The 18,965-nt window shown below is 51.4% G+C and overlaps 1 protein-coding gene across 1 annotated transcript; it reads right to left on the minus strand.

The window, feature by feature from the left end:
• Positions 1–4,832: 4,832 nt before the first annotated feature.
• LOC128071301 (sphingosine-1-phosphate transporter MFSD2B-like) lies at positions 4,833–17,447 on the minus strand. Its single transcript, XM_052664181.1, has 14 exons — positions 17,361–17,447; positions 13,949–14,074; positions 12,528–12,652; positions 11,691–11,814; positions 11,307–11,385; positions 11,085–11,215; positions 8,918–9,008; positions 8,688–8,809; positions 8,174–8,257; positions 7,596–7,676; positions 7,292–7,401; positions 6,522–6,665; positions 5,963–6,133; positions 4,833–4,857 (listed from the first exon to the last, which is right to left on the minus strand). Exons 1-14 carry the CDS (start codon positions 17,445–17,447, stop codon positions 4,833–4,835), a joined length of 1,500 nt encoding a protein of 499 aa, XP_052520141.1.
• Between the last annotated feature and the right edge of the window lie 1,518 nt (positions 17,448–18,965).

Consider the following 18,965-nt stretch of genomic DNA (forward strand, 5'->3'; position numbering starts at 1 on the left):
GGCAGGATTTTGTGCTGTCGTCACTCAGGATTTCTCCCTGAGAGGTTACTCATCTCCTATTTTGGGGATCCTAAAAAATGCCCTATTTTTCTCCCAGTAATCAACTCCCTTAATTTAAATTGCCACCTTAATTTGTCTATTTTTATGTTCTCCCCGTTCAAGTCTTGCAGGCCAGCATAGAATCTGTGAGAGAAAGTATTTCAGAAAGTTGAAGGTTACACTGACTCTGAGATAGTTTCTTATAATTATGGGCTAAAGCACCAGCTTAGCCTAGTGGAAAGAGCCCTGATCCCAGCTTCAGAAAGACTCACCACTTTTCAGAGTCATAAACTTCTGGCACTGCAGCGTAACGAATGGATTGATGTGTGACTAGTCAGAACACATCTGCAGGTACGTTCTTTCAGCCGTAGGAGCTCAGATGCATAGGAGCACAAATGCCTCTTCCTCTTTTCTTTTAAAGTCATCTGGAAAGATCTTATACCCTTGAGGACTCCTGTCTGCTAGTTTATGAAGATGGAGCAGGGATAGGGAAGAGGCGAGAGCCACTTTGCGGTTGAAATGCATTAGAGGAGGAGACCAGTGGCTGAGGACAGCCTGAGGCCTGGCTCCATTTTCGAAGGAAGCGTCTGGTGGAGTGAAACCTCACAACTGTGAAGCCTCAAGATGGGGCCTGGGGGACCTGATAGCAAAATCTGTATAGGTGCCCCAGAGTGTACGCTACAGTCATTTCGCTGGTCAGAATCCTGTGGATGAGTCTTCAATAAAATCACTAATGGTTGTTGCAGCTGTTGTGAATGTTTTTGTTTTTTAAGTTTATTTATTTTTGTGTGCATTGGGTGGCATGCAGAATTTCCAGACCAAGGATTGAACTTAAGTCCTCTGCATTGGAAGCGAAGAGTGCCAACCACTAGACCACCAGGAGAATCCTGTTGTGAATGGTTTTTTTGTGTGGGTGTATGTGTGTGAATATTTTGATATTTACTTTGTGATTGTTTCTGGTTTAGAGGAATGTTCTTGATTTTTACATATGTTGTCTTCATATTTCTTCTGGTGGACAGTCCAGGATATAAATTATTTCTTTCCAACAAATCTGATCCCATGACAGCTCTCATACAAAACATGTTTCCCTGGTCTCTACTGTATATAATCATTGAAATAAATAAAAGATAATCCAATATTTGTTGGTTTGGGGAGAGAAGGAAACAGGGAGAGAAGAGCTAAATACTTTGAATTATTGTTTAATGTTATATTGAGAATATTTTACATAGAAACATTACTTACAAATCTCATTTTGTGCCCAAATTTAAAAAATTTTTGTATGGTATTATTTAATAAGTGCAATATATGTAAAGAATAAGAAGGCATAATAATAAAGTGAATCACCTATCCCTAATTTAAGAACCAGAACATTACTAGGAACCATTCAAGCTCCCTATGTATCCTTCCTGGATCCTTCTCCAGAGAAGTAACTCCACCCCAGGTGCTTATCTCTTGATTGTTGTAAATTATCATTTCTTCTTTTCTATTTTTTATTTTATGTTTTTAGCTGCACCATGGGGCTTGGGGGATCTTAATTCCCAGACCAGGGATTGAACCCAGGCCACTGTAATGAAAGCACCAAGTCCAAAGCACTGGACCACCAGGAACCTCCCTCTTTTTATGTATTTATTTTTGGTTGTACTGGGTCTTCACTGCTACATGCAGGGTTTTTCTATTTGTGCTGAGCAGGGGCTACTCTCTAGTTCTGGGGTGAAAGCTTCTCATTGCGGTGGCTTCTCGTTGCGAGGCAGAAGTTCTAGGCACACAGGCTCAGTAGCTGCAGTACACAGGCTTAATTGCCTCGGGGCATGTGGGATCCTCCTGGATCAGGGATTGAACCCATGTCCCTGCATTGGCAGGAAGACTCCCAACCACGGGATGACCAAGGAAGTCCCAACTTCTACCACTTGATAATGGTAGAACCCACACGTTGCAACACTTTTCCCTCACTTAATACATACTTGGTATATATGGGAAATGGGTTGGTGGAGTAAATGGGAGAGAAAAGAGACTAAGGAGAGACCAAGTTAGGGATTTTGGTGACTGGATAGATGCTGACATAAATTTACCTAAAATGCAGGAGGCAGAACAAGTGTGGGGAGAAGGACGTGTGATGTTTTAACTGCCTGGAGGACACTGACATGGGCATCTGATCTCCAATTCTGGGTGCAAAACCATTTCTTCCATTTCTAACTGCTCTTAGGCAAGTTGCTTAATTCACTAGTCTATTTTCTCACCTGAAAATGAGATAATACCTGCTTCATAGGGTTGTCATGAAGAAGAAATGGAATTATACCTTTCAGGCAGCCCATGATCGCCTCCCATCTCCAAGATCCAACACTTGACCCCCAGCAGTGGGCCCCAACTGCTGTTCTTGTACAGTGCAGCTCTCCTCGGTTTCCTAGGAGACTGCACTCCCAGGAAATAGAGGTGACATCAAATGTAGCACAAGCTTCTGATCCCACCTGCATTGCCCAGGTTTCCAAAGCACCGCATGACCACATGGGAGAAACTGCCTTCTTGTACCTTACTGTTTCCACATGGCCAGTGACTGTCCAGTGTTAAGAAACTGTTCAAGGGACTTTCTTGGTGGTCCAGTGGTTAAGAATCCACCTTTCAATGCAGGGTACTCACGATTGATCCATGGTCAGGGAACTAGGATCCCAGCTAAGAACTTAGTTGCCGAGGGGTAGCTAAGCCCGCCAACCCAACAAAGACAGTGCAGCCAAAAGAAGAACAAGCAAGCAAACAAAAACCTGTTCTATAGGTGTGTGTGAGTGTGCAATGTGTGACATATGTGTGTGCTGTATGTGTCTGTGCAGAGCAGGGGGTGAACAGAGTTTCCTATCAGCCCCCTCCCGAATCAGGAAGAGAGGCTGAGCCCAGCTCTTTCTCTGGAGCCCTGTGACCTCAAGGATCAGATGCCCTTGTCAGTGTCACATGGCCAGAAAGCTCAGGCATCAGACAGACCGGGTCACACTCTGCACTCTCTTTGAGGTCAGGTTCCTTCTTGGAACCTGGGAACTTGGGACTTGGGAAGTGTAAAACATTTGTCGTTGTTCGGCCGCTCAGTCATGTCCAACTGCAACTCCATGGACTGTAGCATGCCAGGCTCCTCTGTCCACTGTCTCCTGGCGTTGGCTCAAATTCATGTCCATTGAGTCAGTGAAGCACTCCACTCCAGTATTCTTGCCTGGAGAACCCCATGGACAGTACGAAAAGACAGCATTTGTAGAGGAAGCCAAATGCTTTAAGCTCTGAGGAACACTATCTGAGTGTGTCTGAGCTCTGACTCTTAGATCTTCAATCTCATCTCATACTTAAGAGGCAGCCAGAGGGCTAAAGAGGAAGTGGAAGGGGGCCTAGTCCTGGGCAGTGGGCTTGGGAAGGGTAGAACTGGGGGTGGGGGAGGAAGGTGGGGGGCAGATCTCACCTCCTGGTCCCCCTATGGGTACCCAGGCTTCTCTAGGAACACTTGCTGGGGCATCAGGGCCCCATGGGTTCCCCAGCTCCTCCCCAGGCCCCAAACCCAAACAAGCTACCATGGTCTGCTGCCCTGGCCGATGGCCTCAACTTCTTGTCTCCTCCCACAGGGAACCTGTGGTCTGAGGAACTGCGGATATTCTGGGACACATGGTTGAGGAGACATGGCCAGTTTCGGTGACATTAGGCACCCTCCCCTTCCCTCCTTGGGACAGATTTCCCAGGAGGTGGGATGAGCAGGCTGGCCCCAGTCACATTTTACAGACTCAAACAGATCTTCCCAGGTGGTTCAGCAGTAAAGAATCTGCCTGCCAATGCAGCAGATGTCAGAGACATGGGTTCACTCCCTGGGTTGGGAATATCCCCTGGTGTAGGAAGTGTCAACCCACTCCACTCTTTTGCCTGGGAAATCCCATGGACAGAGGAGACTCGTGGGGTCGCAAAGAGTCGGACACGACTGAACACACGCGCAAGCAAGCAAGTAGAAGGTAAACCCTTTGTTTCTGAAAAAATAAACCTTAGTGGATCTTTCTTCCCCAAAGACGTGGTGGCCTCTAGAAAATAGTGGTTCCTGTGATTTCATAAGATGAACTTTCAGAAAAGTTTTCCCACAAAAATAACTTTTGTTCATAAAAATGATTGATCCGTGGTGGCTCAGTATCAGTCTGTGACCACTTCTAGAAACAGTGTCATCAGCTGAGCTGTACAAGGGGAAAGGTCTTGAGAAACACCTCGTGCCCTCTTCAACCTGTCCCCACTGCTGGCCCAATCCGCTCCCTCTGGGGTCTGCTGACCTCTCTGGCTGCATCTGTGTATCTCTCCACCTGGATATCCCAGCATGTCCCTCTGTCCCTGCTCTGCCCATTCACATGCTATCTGTCAGCCTCTCCATTAGATGACCACTGGACCATCAGGAGAAACAAGAATTCTGTGTGTCTGTCTTGTCAAGTAGCTTTGCCATCTAAACAGGTTGGTGGGCCTGGTGCTCCCACAGAAGTCTGCAGACCAGGCTGGTAGGGGATTCCTTTTTCCTGGAATAGCTGCTACAGGAATGCTTTCCAGGTCACATGTTGCCCAGAGCTGGGTAGTCAGCGGCACTGGCCTCTCTGAGATGTCCTGAGGTCAACGGGTAAGACATGAAAGGTGGAGCTCAGGCCACTCCCTTCAGGAGAGTCACTGAAGACTCCACATCCCTGGGGAAAAGACAGGTTGTGTGTAAATGGTGAGGCGGGGGTGCCAAAGGGCTAAAAAGGGGGGCCTGGAGCCCAGAAGATGCTGCTCCTGATGTGCTGGCTCACAGGGTCTCAAATTCAAGCCAGAGTGTAGCTGGTCCTCCTGCAGGAAAGAGAAGAGAAGTCAGAGAGGAGGGTGAGGGTGGGCAGAGGTCAGGGGAGTGTCAGTGGCTGCTCCTTGTCTCCTGAGCAACTCCTCTCCTGCTCAACCCTCAGAACGAAGCTACAGCCCTGTTCCTCCAGGTCCTACCCATGTGTCATTCCCCAAACACAGGGCATGATCTCAGTATGAGGGGCTGGAGTCCCAGGCTGTCCCTACTGTGCAGTGCGGGATCCATGATGGAGCCACTTCCTGGCCTATCCTGTGTGGGCCTCTGCCTGTACACGGGCTCTTGTTTGTAAGTTTTTGAGCATGTGCAAAAATGTGGGCACAGCTTGTGACTGTCTGCTTGACCAGAAGTGTTGACACTGCAGTGCCTGCTTGGACTTTGGCTCTGGGCTGAGCTCCTGGGACACAAAAATGAAGAAAACAGCCCCCTCAGCCATCAAAGGCCCCACAGTCTACTGTGAAAGCCAGGCAGTGAGCAGATCATGCCCAGGGCAGTGGGGTCTGTGCTTCCAAGTGGTAAGAACAAGGTGAGAGAGCGGCTCAGGGCAGCTGGTGTGGGAGGAGTGGAAGATGACCCTGGGGTTTCAGCACCCAGGCTGGAAGGTTCTTTGTGGTGCAACAAGAGCCAAGATTGGAGAACAAAGATGAATTCAGTTTGGGGCTCATTAAGATGGACTGACAGCACTTTCCCAGTGGTACAGTGGATAAGAATCTGCCTACCAATACAGGGGACATGGCTTCGATCCCTGGTCCGGGAAGACTCCACTTGCCACAGAGCAACTAAGCCCGTGGACCACAGCTAATGAACCTGGGCTCTAGATCCCGGGAGCCACAACTGCTGAAGCCCTCGCACCCTAGAGCCCATGCTCTGCAACAAGAGAAGCCACCACAATGAGAAACCCAAGCACCTCAACTAGAGAGCTGCCCCTGCTCACTGCAACTAGAAAAAGCCCACGTGGCAAAGAAGACCCGGTGCAGCCAAAAATAAATTAAAAAAAAAAGACTGCCATGCTTGTGGCACATCAGGTCCACATGAGAACTGTGCACATCTGTGCCCTAGGTGCCCTGCGCTGTGTACCCATGAGCACGAGGTGCCTACCTCCCCAGGGAGCGGGAGTTGGCCTGTCTTGGCACCTTGGGAGTGGGGCCGACCATGAGGATGCAGAGACCAATGAGGATCATGCTGGTGGGCACAGCACCGATGAGGACCTTGAGGGTCACCACCACCTGCTCCGACTGCCTGCAGGCTCCTGACTCGTACCCTGCGAAGCTGGAGAAGCCCCCACCCTGAGCATCCAGCTCAGAGCCTCCTGATGGAAGGGTCCCAGGTGCCCAACCCCCACCCTATCCTGAAACTTGGATTTGTTTTCTGGCCAAATAAGTCTAACTAGGGAGGAAGGGAGTGTGAGGGAACAGGCAGACTGGGGAGGAGTTCAGAGAGAGCTGTGAATGAGGGGAGTAGAGGTTTCAGAAGGGGTATAGCTGCTGAGACCTGTACTCCTTCCGGTCATGTGCACAGAGAAAGCTGAGGTGGGGGTTCCCACACACTCCTCAGACTTGTGGGTGGCCCCGGGCTGGCTTGGGTTGGGGACTTTGCCCTTTGCTTCCCACGTCACTTGTCTTTTGTGCCTCTGGGACAGCCCAATTCTGGGACTCACTCCAGGCTGAGAGTGGAGATGCCCAGGGCGCCTGCTCCCGAAAGCTTGGTGAAGAAGACGTAGGATGAGTAGAAGATGGTCTCCAGGCCTGGGCCATGCTGGTGCTGCAGCTGGAAGTCATCGACCACGTCTGGAAGCATGGACCTGGGGGCAGGGGCTGCAGAATTATGTCTTTTATCTCTTAGGGAGCTGTCAAACTGAGGGCTTTTGGGGGACAAGGACTGAGTCAGATTCACCCCTGAGTCCCCGCTGCCCAGCACCAGGACTGGTCCAAAGAGAGTCAGGCAGTAAAAGTGCTTGTACTTCCCTGGTGACTCAGACAGTAAAAAATCTGCCTGCAGTGTGGGAGACCCAGGTTTAATCCCTGGGTGGGAAGATCCTCTGGAGAAGGGATAGGCTACCCACTCCAGTATTCTTGGGCTTCCCTGGTGGCTCAGATGGTAAAGAATCCATCTGCAATGTGGGAGACCTGGGTTCAATCCTTGGGTTGGGAAGATACCTGGAAGGGGGCATGGCAACCCACTCCAGTATTCTTGTCTGGAGATTCCCATGGACAGAGGAACCTGGCAGGCTACAGTCCATGGGGTCTTATAAGAGGCAGACACAACTGAGTGACTAACATTTTCACTTTTTCCCCAACACACTCATTCCCCCGAAAGGGGGAGAGCCTGTCCCCAGGGGAGGCCTGGGACCGCAGGTTGAGATGAAGGGGGGATACCCACTGGGAAGGGTGGGAGGCCCCTACTCCTCATGCCCCTCACCCGGCCTACCAGGGTAGCAGCAAGGACACAGCGATGCTCAGGCCAGACACAAAGGCCACGACATATGCCACAGGCACCATGGGCACAGCAGCCAGCAGGATTGCAAAGGGCACCATCGCCTAGGGAGACAGACACGCTGGCGCCTCCTCTGCTTGTACCCCTGCCCCGCACACACTCATAGCTGCTCTTAGATTCACGCACTCACCAGTCCTTACTGATGCCCTCTGAGCCTGGCGCCGGGCTAGACACGGAGGACACGAGAACACACTGCCCCCTCAACACCACCCCAGGCCTGGCTTCCTGCCTCACTCACACAGATCCCGAGGGCCGACATCCTCTTCCCAAATCGCTGCAGAACCCACTCCCACATCGGGGTGCTCAGCACTGCTGAGACCTGTGAACAGACAGAATCGTCATAGCCCAGGACGCCCTGCCGGGACCTCTGCGAGATTCTCAAATGCTCAGCTTTTAAGTGGGACACCCAACATTGACCTTGTCCTTGGTTGGAACCAGTGGCTGAGCTTTACGAACTTTATGACCCTGACCCCAATTCCACCCTCTACTGAAATGGTGGCACTAGTGGTAAAGAACCCACCTGCCAATGCAGGAGACATAAGAGGCGTGGGTTCGATCCCTGGGTTGGGAAGATCCCCTGGAGAAGGAAATGGCAACCCACTCCAGTATTCTTGCCTGGAGAATCCCATGGTCAGAGGAGCCCGGTGGGCTACAGTCCATAGGGTTGCAAAAAATTGGACACGATTGAATCATCTTAGCAAAAAGCCCAAGCAGAGTCCAAAATACTGACCACCAGAACTCCATCACACGGGTCATGTCAAGGACCACACAGCCCTGACTCAGGCCTCTCGCCTCTACCACCCCATGTCCCCTCACCAGGATGGTCAGCACCATGCCCTGGACGTGGTCTTGAAGCTGGGAGGCATGTGTACAGAACAGGACCAGGTAGCTCTGCTCCACCTGAGGAGTCGACAGGAAGTAGGCGTGTACAGGAAATGGCAGAAACGTGGAAATCAAGGGCAAGGCTGAGGTCTTGAGTCGGGCCTTCCCTTTGGGCCTCCAAGCTCTGGTTTCTGCCACCATCATGCAATCCCTTCCCCAACAATGGAGTTTTATTGCAACACAGGCTTAAACCCTATTCCTAGTCTCCCCCAGCACAGCTGAGATGGATGGACTTTACCACTCCAGATACTTCCTGGTGTCTGGGCCCTGACCCTCCCCAGTCCCACTAGATCTAGGTAGGTTTCTCTCCTCCCAGCATCAGCCTTGCCAAGCCCTTGCCGGCCACTGGCTTCCCTGTGGTGTGGTGGAGACGAGAGACTAACCTGAACCTATGCAAGCTCAGTATGGCCAGAGCCCAGCCAGGGGGGTTCAGCCTGGCCAGACATACCTGAACAGCTGCTGAGATGAAGAGGAAGGAGACGACCAGCTTCAGATAGGGCCGATGCCGGACTGTGAGACCCAGCCCAGCCAGGAAGCCCAGGCCCTGGCCGGATGCTGGGGTGGAGGGGTCTGTAACATTGGAAAGGGACATCTTGGCTTGGTGGAGTTCAAAATCAAAACTCATGCCCAAGAGGAGCGACCAGCTTCTGCTTCCACACTCTGTAGCCCTGTACCTACCTGATTGCTCCTTCACCCCCAGGTAGAGCAAAGTACTGCACACTGGGTAAGTCAAAGCAACCACAGCGGCTGCAATGAAGTAGAGACGAGTCTGTGGACAGGACAGAACAGTGGGGGTGATGACTCCAACCCATGGAGGTGGGGATACCCAGGGGCCTGGCAGGAGTGCCTCCCAGTGGGAGCAGAAAAGCCCTCAATTCCAAGGATGCTAGGTGCTCTTCCTCTCCATCAGCCCACAGGAGGGGGAGATCTAAGGGACCAGAATGGTCCTTCCGCTGACCCTGTGCCTCCTGTGGGCATTCATGTAACCACGAGTCAAATCCCTCCCTCCCTCTCTGTCATTTTTTTTAAGCAAACATTCATTGCTTCTCTCTTCGGTGTGCTAGACCCTGAGGTTACAGTGATGAATAAGTGACCCTGTGCATCCACAGTAAGGGGCTTGGGGTGAGGGGGAGACAGATCCATGAACAGTTACAGTGTGATGTACGATGACACAGAAAATGTCGAAAACAGAAACGGTACCATCAAACATTCAGAGGAAGACACACATGGAATAAAATACATATAAGGCCTGCATGGGAGTAACAGTCACCCAGTTCAGGATAGGGGTTGCCTCTGGTGGGGGAGGAAGGAGGGAGATGCAGAGCTTCACCGGTATGAGGGGTCCCACATTCAGAAAGCGCTACACTTGGGAGTTAATGCTCTGCTCTCTTGAAATTCGGGACGGTTTTATCTGTGAATTTGTGTTTTGTACGTGAAGTCTATGGGACAGCAGAACTGGAACTAGCAAGAGGCTCCTGGATGCTTCTCACCGTGGCTCACAGCCTCATGTGAGCCATGAGGACATGAAGGAGGGCAGGTTTTCAGCTTCCTACTCCCCACTTCTTGCCATCCTATGTCCTACCTGGCCTCCTGGTCTCCCACCCAAGGGGAGCTCCTCAACCCTGCTCCCCATTTCTACCCTCTGTTCCACTATCCTCACCTAGACAGTGACCCAGAAGCTTTGGGGAGCAGCCTTGTAGAGGCTTCTTGGTGGCTCAGATAATGAAGAATCTGCCTACAATGCAGGAGACTTGAGTTTGAGCCCTGCGTCAGGAAGATCCCCTGGAGAAGGGAATAGCAATCCACTCCAGTATTCTTGCCTGGAGAATCTCATGGACAGAGGAGCCTGGGCTATTGTCTATGGGGTTGCAAAGAGTTGGACACGACTGAGCGACTTTGACTCTCAGTTTTCTTTTGAGCGGGGCGGGGGGCTCTGGGCTTGGAAGCAGGGAAGGTAAATCTGCAGGCCACAACCCCTCTGATCCTGGGCTAGTAGCACCATGATGGGCTTTGAGGGCAACGGGGCATAGCGTCTCACCTACCCAGATCCAGGCAATCCCTTGACTGGGGCAGTGGGCCATGGGAAGGGGAGATTGACTGCCTGCTCTCTGGGGCCCTACAGCTTCATTTCACACCGTACGGAGGCACATTTCTGTAGCTGGGCTGCAGATGGCCTGGGGATCTCTACACAGGACTTCATTGTAATGTTTTCTTACAGGCAGTGAACTGTGGGTACATGATGCTGGCACTATTCTCATAACATTAATTCTCAGATGTTGGTGGAGATCAGTGATGTCATTTGCTGAAGAAGAGGGGGAATAGAAGATGCACTTGACAGATGAATAGATGAACATCTCCTAATTGCTGAAAAGGGAACGGCTTTGAGGGGAGAGGAAGGGGTACCGCTCCAGGTTTCCCCTCTCCTTTCACACTGTGGGTGGTGTTGGGGGGACACCTGTTCAGGGCTGCGTGGCACTGCTCATAGGATGGGTTTTGCCCAGAGCTCTGCCAGGACACTAAACCCTTCTGCTGTCTCTCTCCTGCCCCTGCTGGCGGCCCCTCCCCGCCCTGCCCCTTCTCTGGGGTCCACATCCTCCACTCCAGATGACCTGCTGGCCTGTTGTTCGGCTCCACGTTTAGAAGGCGCCCAGCAGGAGAAGCAGATTTAGCGGGAGGATGGGGAACATGGGCTCAGCACAAGGAGCAGGGAAGGAATGCAAGAGCCTGCTGGGCAGGGCTGAGCCCCCAAACAACCACGAAGAGACCTGGCGGAGACCTGTTCCTTGAAGAAGGAGGTGACCTGGAAGCGGGGGCCCCAGGGGCTCTGGGCAGCCTGGACACTCACCGCATTGGGGGAAACAGCCACTTCCCCTGGGAGGACGTCCTCCTTGCACCTGTGGGACCCGTGGGCACCAGACACGATGAGTCCGTGGATGGTGGCTCCCATCAGCGTCCCCGCCATCTCCAAGGTCATCCCTGGGACACAGCATGCGGCAAGGTGACTGAACTCCTGGGGCTGGGCCAGAGCTAACCCCTCCCACCCAACTGCACGCCTGCCTGCACTCACGGTACGCGGTGGCTGAGTCCCGCTCCTTGGGGTTGGGGGTCAGGAGCATGGTCAGCGCCGTGTAGGGCACCTGGACAAACTGCAGGACCAGGCAGAGCTTAGGACAGTGCCCACTGCCAGGCGGCCAACCCAGGTCAGCAGCTTCCCCAGGCCAGGCCCGTGCCAGGCTGGCATGTCGCCACAGATCCCCTCAACCTGCAGTTAGGGGCTAAGGAGCAGGAGGGGCATCTGGCCTAGAGCCCACAAGAAAAGCTAACAGCCAGTTACCACCTGGTGAGCAGGTGGGCAGTGGACACTCCCCAGCACACACACACACTTCAGGGAGGCCTCCTGCCGGCATGGGATTCCAGGAGTCCAGACCCAGGGAGGGGCCCACCTGCTTACCGTGGCCAGGGCCTGGAACAGGCAGTAGAGGGTCGTGTACCAAAGGCCTCGCAAGGTGGTGAAGGGGGGCAAGAACCACAGGAAGAAGTAGGCCAGGGCAACGAAGGGTGTGCAGCCCAGCACCCTGCGGAGGCACAGCCCGGTGGGGCGCCCTGCAGCACCAGGACAGGGGGTCCCCAGGGGCCTGGAGCAACCTCACCTGGCCCTCGGCCCCAGAGGAGCCCTGGTCTGGGGCTCAGGGTGGGAGCCACGGAGGGGGAGAGGTTGCTGAGGGGATGAGGAGGTCCCTGGGAGTGGAGGCTGGGGCCCTTAGGGGCTGTGTGCGTGCACGCTAAGTCACTCCAGTCATGTCCAACTCTTTGCCACCCTATGGACTATAGCCCGCCAGGCTCCTCTGTCCATTCTCTAGGCAAGGATACTGGAGTGGGTCTCCATGCCCTCCTCCAGCGGATCTTCCCGACCCAGTGATCAAACCCCTATCTCTTACATCTCCTGCATTGGGAGGCAAGTTCTTTACCATTAGTGTCACCTGGGTTGGGTGGCGCCATTCCCTGTACCCAGGAAAGTCTTATCTCCTCTGTGAGAATTTCCAAGCCATCCAGCCCTGCCTGGCTGCACTCCGAGCCCCCTGGGGCCAGGCCTGCGACTCTTGTCCAGCTCTGTGCCACCCAGTGAGGGAGAGGTCCCTGAACACCCACATGACTCACTCAGACCCATTCCATTCCTGCCACCTACTGTCCAGACCTGACCTCTAGCCACTAAGAAGCAGCTGTGACAAGTGTGGAGATTTCAAGCCAGGGGTGGGTGCCAGGATCCTAAGGACCGTGGGGTGCTCACCAGGGCATGAGTCGTCCAGAACCTGTCCTCCTGCTTCTGTTGATGAGAAACCCAGCCAAAGGGTCTGCAGCTGCCCCAGACACCTTCCCTCCAAACAGGACCAGTGACACCTGGGCAGCAGGGATCTGAAAGGGACAGAGGAGGGGACAGCAAAGGCCCTGCACAGTCAGCGAGGGTGTCTGGACCTGCCGGCCAATCAGGAGAAAGACCCTGGAAACTGGCAGGGCCATAGTCACGCTGTAGAGGTCTATTCAGTCCCTCCCCCAGGACAGGAATCCAGACGGCTCTGAGGATATCTGTGCACCAGTGGAGAAGGGATGGGGGGACAAGGAGAGGGGAACAGGTGCACACTAGCACATTCCTGTTATATTTATACCCAGTCACTTTGGGAGAAGACTTGAGAGACCCTCCCCTGAGGTGGCTCAGTGCGAGAAGGGTGCACTGAAGCTGACAGTCAGAGGCAGAGCTTGTGTTTTACAATGAAAATGGTTTATTGATTTTTCTGATTACATGAGGTGATAACACTCATTACACACACATTCAAACAGTTCAGAAAAATATTACACAAAGCTCATCTGAAATTCCACCATCCTGAGACAACTGCCAGGAGCATTTTGATCGTTCTTTCCTCCATTTCCTTATGTGCATTTGTGAATTATAATTTTATACAAATGGGATATTGGTGTCATTTAAAAAATCATGGAAGATAAGTAAATAATAGATACTTTATTAAAAATTTTTGTTTATCCTCTATCCTCCATCAGTCCCTCCTATCACCAACATTAACATACTTTTGGATGGATGTACTTTTGGAATATACTTTCTCCATGCTCATTCTTTAATCATGTTGTTGTTCAGTTGCTAACTGGTATCTGACTCTGCGGCCCCATGGACTGCAGCAGGCCAGGCTTCCCTGTTCTTCACTATCTCCCAGAATTTGCTCAAACTCATGTCCATTGAGTCAGTGATGCTACTCAACCATCTCCTTATACCTGTGTACTCATATATATAGGGCATGTTTTTGTTTTGTTCAAATGGGATCTTTTATATGTATACCCTTCTCTAAAAATAATTTTTCTCACTTGACAGTGCATCATGGAAATTCTTGGGCATCAACTGGTATAGATCTAATTCATTCTTTTGAGTGACTACACATTACTCCATCATGTGGACATAGTCCAACTTACTGTTGAACTACTTCTACATTTGGGGGCATTTGTGTTGTTTCCCATTCTTCTACTACAAACAACCTGCAAATAAACATCTTTCAGGAGGTTGCCCTCAACAGCATTTGGTTTTTCTCAGCCTTGGGTCAGAAGTGCCATTTACCAAGGATTGTGGTGGTGGAAGTAAAGGCAGGTTGAAAGGACCAGACACCAGACATGGGAGTAGGGGGCCCCAAAGCTGCTGCCCACACTCACCTGTGCCACATCGAGCAGGAAAAGTTGCAGGTAAAAGGCTATGGCGCTGGAGGCCACCTGGTTGGGAACCCCTCCAATGCCATAGCACAACTTCCTATAGAATGAGAGGTGACCAGCTCCGCTGTCCTGGGGGAGACACAGAAGCTCAGCCCCCACAGGCACCAACCACTCCCTCCAGCCCCCTGACTTCCAAAAGTATCCTGCCCTGTCTTGAGGGCTGTTCCAGCAACTTCTCAGTCCTAATTGCTCTCAATTTATCTTAAAAGAAGTGAGACAGGACTTCTCTGGTGGTCCAATGGTTGAGAATCTGCCTGCCAATGCAGGGAAAAGGGGTTTGATCTCTGGTCCAGGAAGATTCCACCTCCCTTAGGGCAATTAAGCCTGTGAGCCACAACTACTGAGCCTGCGCTTTTCAACAAGAGAAGCCACCGCAGTGAGAAGCCCATGCACAGCAACAAAGAGTAGCCCCTGCTCGCTGCAACCGGAGAAAGCCAGAGCACAGCAGCGAAGACCCAGTGCAGTCAACAACAAACAAACATACAAAAAAGAAATGCGACAAAAAGGCGGGGGGTGGGGGGCAGAGGGGAGGAAAAAAAAACCCTGAACCGTGACTTCTAAGCATTTCCAGGGGGCAGTTTTTCCTTATATTCCCCCCTCCCCCAGTGCTTTCTGCTGCAGTCTGTTTTATTAGTCAGCAAACTAGAGTGAATTGGGAGGGTCAGGCGGCCCCTAACCTTGCCACGAACTTCCTGTGTGTGCCTTTGAATAAATCACGTTATCTCTCTAAGCCTCATCTGTTGATTGGGATATTCCTGCCAACTTCGAGGGATGTTTTGATGATCAAAAGAGGCCATGGCTCTGGGAGCTGATTGTTAAATGTTCAGGACTTTTGCAAGCCAGTTGTTTAACCACTGGCAGGCTGAAATCAGCCACGGGGAGAGTATTTACACCACAGAAATCAGTAAACAACAAACATGAGAGCAAAAATGAAGTAAAGGTTACATGTATACCCACACACATATATTTGGGGAGATATATATATATATCCCTAAGCATTCAGGGAACTCCAGACTCATAATTAGACTGTCTACTCACAGCCCCATATGGTTGCCAAACAGGCATTCCAGCTTAGCATGGTCAAAACACAGCTCCTGATTTCCATCCCATTGTTTTAATCTCCTAACTCTACTGTCCTTATTCTATCAAATGGCCCCAATGTTCACTCAGCAGCTCAGGCCACAAACCTAGGTGTCATCCTTGATTCCTCCTTCCCAATTTCCCCGTCTAATCTATTAGTGAGAGTCTAAGTGGCTTCCAACTTAAGTGGCTTCTCATTCCCTACTATCCACTTTCTGTCCAGTAGTCAAAGTGATCTTTTCATAACATAAATCAGATTGCGTCTCTTCTCTGGTGAAAACCCCCCAACAACTTACCATTACAGTTTGAATAAAACTCCAAGTCCTTCCCATATAGCCTACAGGAGCCCACCCAATCAGCTGTCACTCCTTTTCCCACCTTACTTCAGATAGCTCTCCTCAACCACGGTAGCCTCCATCCTGTTGCTCAACATGACCTTGTCTGTTACTGCCTCAGGGCCTTTGGACTTCCTGTCCCTTCTGTCTGGACAGCTCTTCCTCCAGGTCTTTGCAAGAGCTGACTTCTTGCCATTCAGGCTGAAGCCTAAATGTCATCTCTTTAGAGGGGCCTTCACTGATCACCCAAATTTCTCTCAGTTGTACTCACTACAGAATATATTCATATTTATTTCCTGCCTCTCCCCACCAGCACGTAAACTCTCTGAAAGTGTGAACTACATAACTTTTATTCACCACCATGTCCCCAGTACCTAGAAAAATGCTGGGCATGTAGATACTCAATATATATTTGTTGAAAGAATAAGTGACATGAAGATGCTGTGTAAGGTGCTATTTCTCCCAAAGATGTTGGGAATCGTTCTTTTTCATCTTTTGCCTGGGGATGGGAGGAGGAGTGGAGAGGTCTATGGCTTCACCCAGTTAGGTATCTAGCCAGACACCCCAAAAGGACTCTTTAGAAAGGAAGGTCTTCCCAGATAAGGGTTTATCAAATCCTCTGCACTCTTCCTACCCACACACGAGGCAGGATGTGGTCTCTTCTGACATTTTTGTGAACAATATTTCAACTTCCAGAAAATTTAACACCAGGCAGAATCCAACATGATAGCCCCTCCTCCCCATTCCCCGACCCCTCCATAAAGGGATTCTGGTTTCCTCCGAAAGGTACTTGAAAATTAAAAAAAATCTAGGTATATGATTCAGTCTTGGAATCTTGAGGAATACTGCTTTACCTACTCAAATCATAAGCCCTTCACAGTCAACTGAGGACACGTTTCAGTTAGGCAAACTTGACAAATTTGAATGCGAATTCTCCGTCTGCCATTTCTAGCTGTGTAACCCAGGACAAGGTACTTAGTATGGCTAAGCTTCATCACGTGTACAATGGGGGTAATACACCTCCTAGAGTTGTTATGAAAATAAAATGCTAGTGTTTCATGGCTAATGTTTCCTCCCTAACAATTCACGTCATCCTGAGTTTTTAAAGTTCCCTGGGAAATGAGAGTCCCCGGAGAGCCTCTTGATCTTGCTTTCTGTCTTGGAACCCACTACCTTTTGCTCGGACGGGCTTGGAGGGGAAGCGCGGAGTCGGCATAGGGAACTGAGGCAGCGAAGCCAAGCCAGGGACAGAATGAAGGTGCAGCACAGAGTGGGCAGTGGATTCCGCATCCAGCAGCAAGCTCAGAAGTCCTAAGTCCTCTCCAGCTCAGCCGCCCTGAATGACACATGCCTTGGCCCTATCCGGGGGGTGGGGGGGAGGGGAGGCAGAGGGGCTGAGGCGGCCCCTGGATTCCCACCTGCCCTCCACCCTCACTTCGGAGCCTGGTTACCAGGAAGGGCTCTGCGTGAGGTCTTCGCTAGGAGAGTCTGGTGCCTGGAGGGAGCCAGGTTTGAGAGGGCGGCCAAGCCCATAGCTCCTACCTGGAGACTGGGGAAGGCGGGCCCAATTAGAAGTTCTACCCGCCCGGGGTTCCAGACTTCGGGATGACCTGGCGGGTGGTGGACAAGAGCCCTAGACTGGCCCTGTTTGACTAGTCGAAGGAATCAGCGGCCTTCTGCACTTGTCTAGGACTCAGTTTCCCATCTCTTTGGGGCTCCAGAATAACCCCAGCCTCCCCGCTCCGCTGTCAACTGTCAAACCCCAGCCGGGGCAGCTGAACAACCTGGAGGCTCGGGCGGGGACCGTGCGGGGCTGCGGCTGGCTGACTGCACCCAGGTGCCCCGGGATGGGCGGGGGGGTCGGTCCCCGGGGGCCCCCGGCCCGGCCCCGCGCTGAAGCCCAGCGCCCGCTCCCCGCGCGCCCCTCGCTGTGCGCTCACCAAACCCTGAGCTGAAGTGTGTGCTTCCGGCGAGGGCGACGGCGCCTCCAGGGCCGGGCCCGGGATCGCTTCGCGGTACACGGCCATCACGCACGGCCGCCAGCGCACCAAGGCCCTCGGGGTTATCGCCAGCCCGAGCCCGCGGGGAGGGCGGCTCCCCGGCCAAGCGGGCGCGGCGCGAAGAGGGGCGGGCCGGCCGACGCGCCCCGGGCGGGGGCAGCGCGCGGGAAAACGGGAAGCCGCGAAGCGCCGCGGGGTGGATTACCCAAAGTGAAAAACGCCAGAGCCCACATTTCCTGCGGGGAAAGGCTGGCAAGTGACTCGGGACCGTTTTCCTTGGGATCGGTCTCCGAGGGAGTGAGTCAACAGCGGTTCTCACTAAACCCTCCTGCTAAATCTTTGTTAAAATCGGCTAAGTTCTTAGAAACACGAAGCAATAGAATTGCTCAGACTATAAGGCTGAGAAGGCTTACAACCCGCTTAAAAAAAAACTGCTATCGGATGGCCGAAATATACATTCTCCAACCTCTTAGAGATGACTGGTACAGCCAAGTAACTAAGTTCTAGCCAGAGAATAAAAAACTGGTGTATGCAAACTTCCCCGACAGGTACTTAAAAGGGAAGGGCTTACAACACATACAAAGATTAACTGAAAACCCATCACAGACCTATAGAGGCTGAGACATAAAACTCTTCGATCTTGGCTTAGACAAGTCCATCTTAGGACACCACAAACCTAAGATGGGCTATAGCTAAATGAAAAACTTCTGTGTTGCAAGTCAAGCAACCAGTGAAAAGACAACCCAAAGAATGGGAGGAATGTTTGCAAATCATTGTGTTGGAATATATAAAGAACTCCTCAAACAGTAGAGATAGTACAGTTAAAACTGGGTGAAGGATTTGAATAGATATTTCTCCAAGTCTACAAATGGGCAATAAGCATATGAAAAGACATTCATGTCATTAGGGAAATGCAAAGCAACAAGAAACCACTGTTAGAAAGACTATAATTTAAAAGACAAAAACAGGGATTGGGAAGAATGTGGGAAATCATACCTTGCTAGTGGGCTTGTAAACTGTGCAGGTGCTTTGGAAAAGTCTGGCAGTTCTTCAAAAGTTAGGTATGAAATTATAGATCCAGCAATTCTACTTCTAAAGATGTAAGAGGAATGAAAGCATGATCACACAATAACTTGAACACTAAGTGAAGAGAAATGAAAGCTATGTCCGACTCTTTGGGACTCCATGGACTGTAGCCTGCCAGGCTCCTCTGTCCAAGGGATTCTCCAGGCCAGAATACTGGAGTGGGTAGCCTTTCCCTTCTGCAAGGATCTTCCCTACCCAGGGATCGAACGTAGGTCTCCCATGTTGCAGGTGGATTCTTACCAGCTAAGCCACAAGGAAAGCCCTTGAGAACTAAAGTATTTATAATAGCTGGTCAAGGCTATGGTTTTCCCAGTAGTCATGTATGAATGTGAGAGTTGGACTGTGAAGAAAGCCGAGTGCTGAAGAATTGATGCTTTTGAACTGTGGTGTGGGAGAAGACTCTTGAGTCCCTTGGACTGCAAAGAGATCCAACCAGTCCATTCTGAAGATCAGCCCTTG

This window comes from Budorcas taxicolor, unplaced genomic scaffold (genome assembly GCF_023091745.1).
Source record: "Budorcas taxicolor isolate Tak-1 unplaced genomic scaffold, Takin1.1 scaffold332, whole genome shotgun sequence".
NCBI classification, from domain to species: Eukaryota; Metazoa; Chordata; class Mammalia; order Artiodactyla; family Bovidae; genus Budorcas; species Budorcas taxicolor.

Bases quoted from the DNA above. Each gene is read 5' to 3' on its own strand.
- LOC128071301 (XM_052664181.1), bottom strand. From the start codon at position 17,447: ATGGCCGTGTACCGCGAAGCGATCCCGGGCCCGGCCCTGGAGGCGCCG. The intron at 8,810-8,917 runs GTAGGTACAGGG...CCAATGTTACAG, and splicing joins GGGGGTGAAGGAGCAATCAG to ACCCCTCCACCCCAGCATCC. The intron at 6,666-7,291 runs GTAGGCCGGGTG...CCCTGCCCCCAG, and splicing joins GTGTCCTTGCTGCTACCCTG to GTCCATGCTTCCAGACGTGG.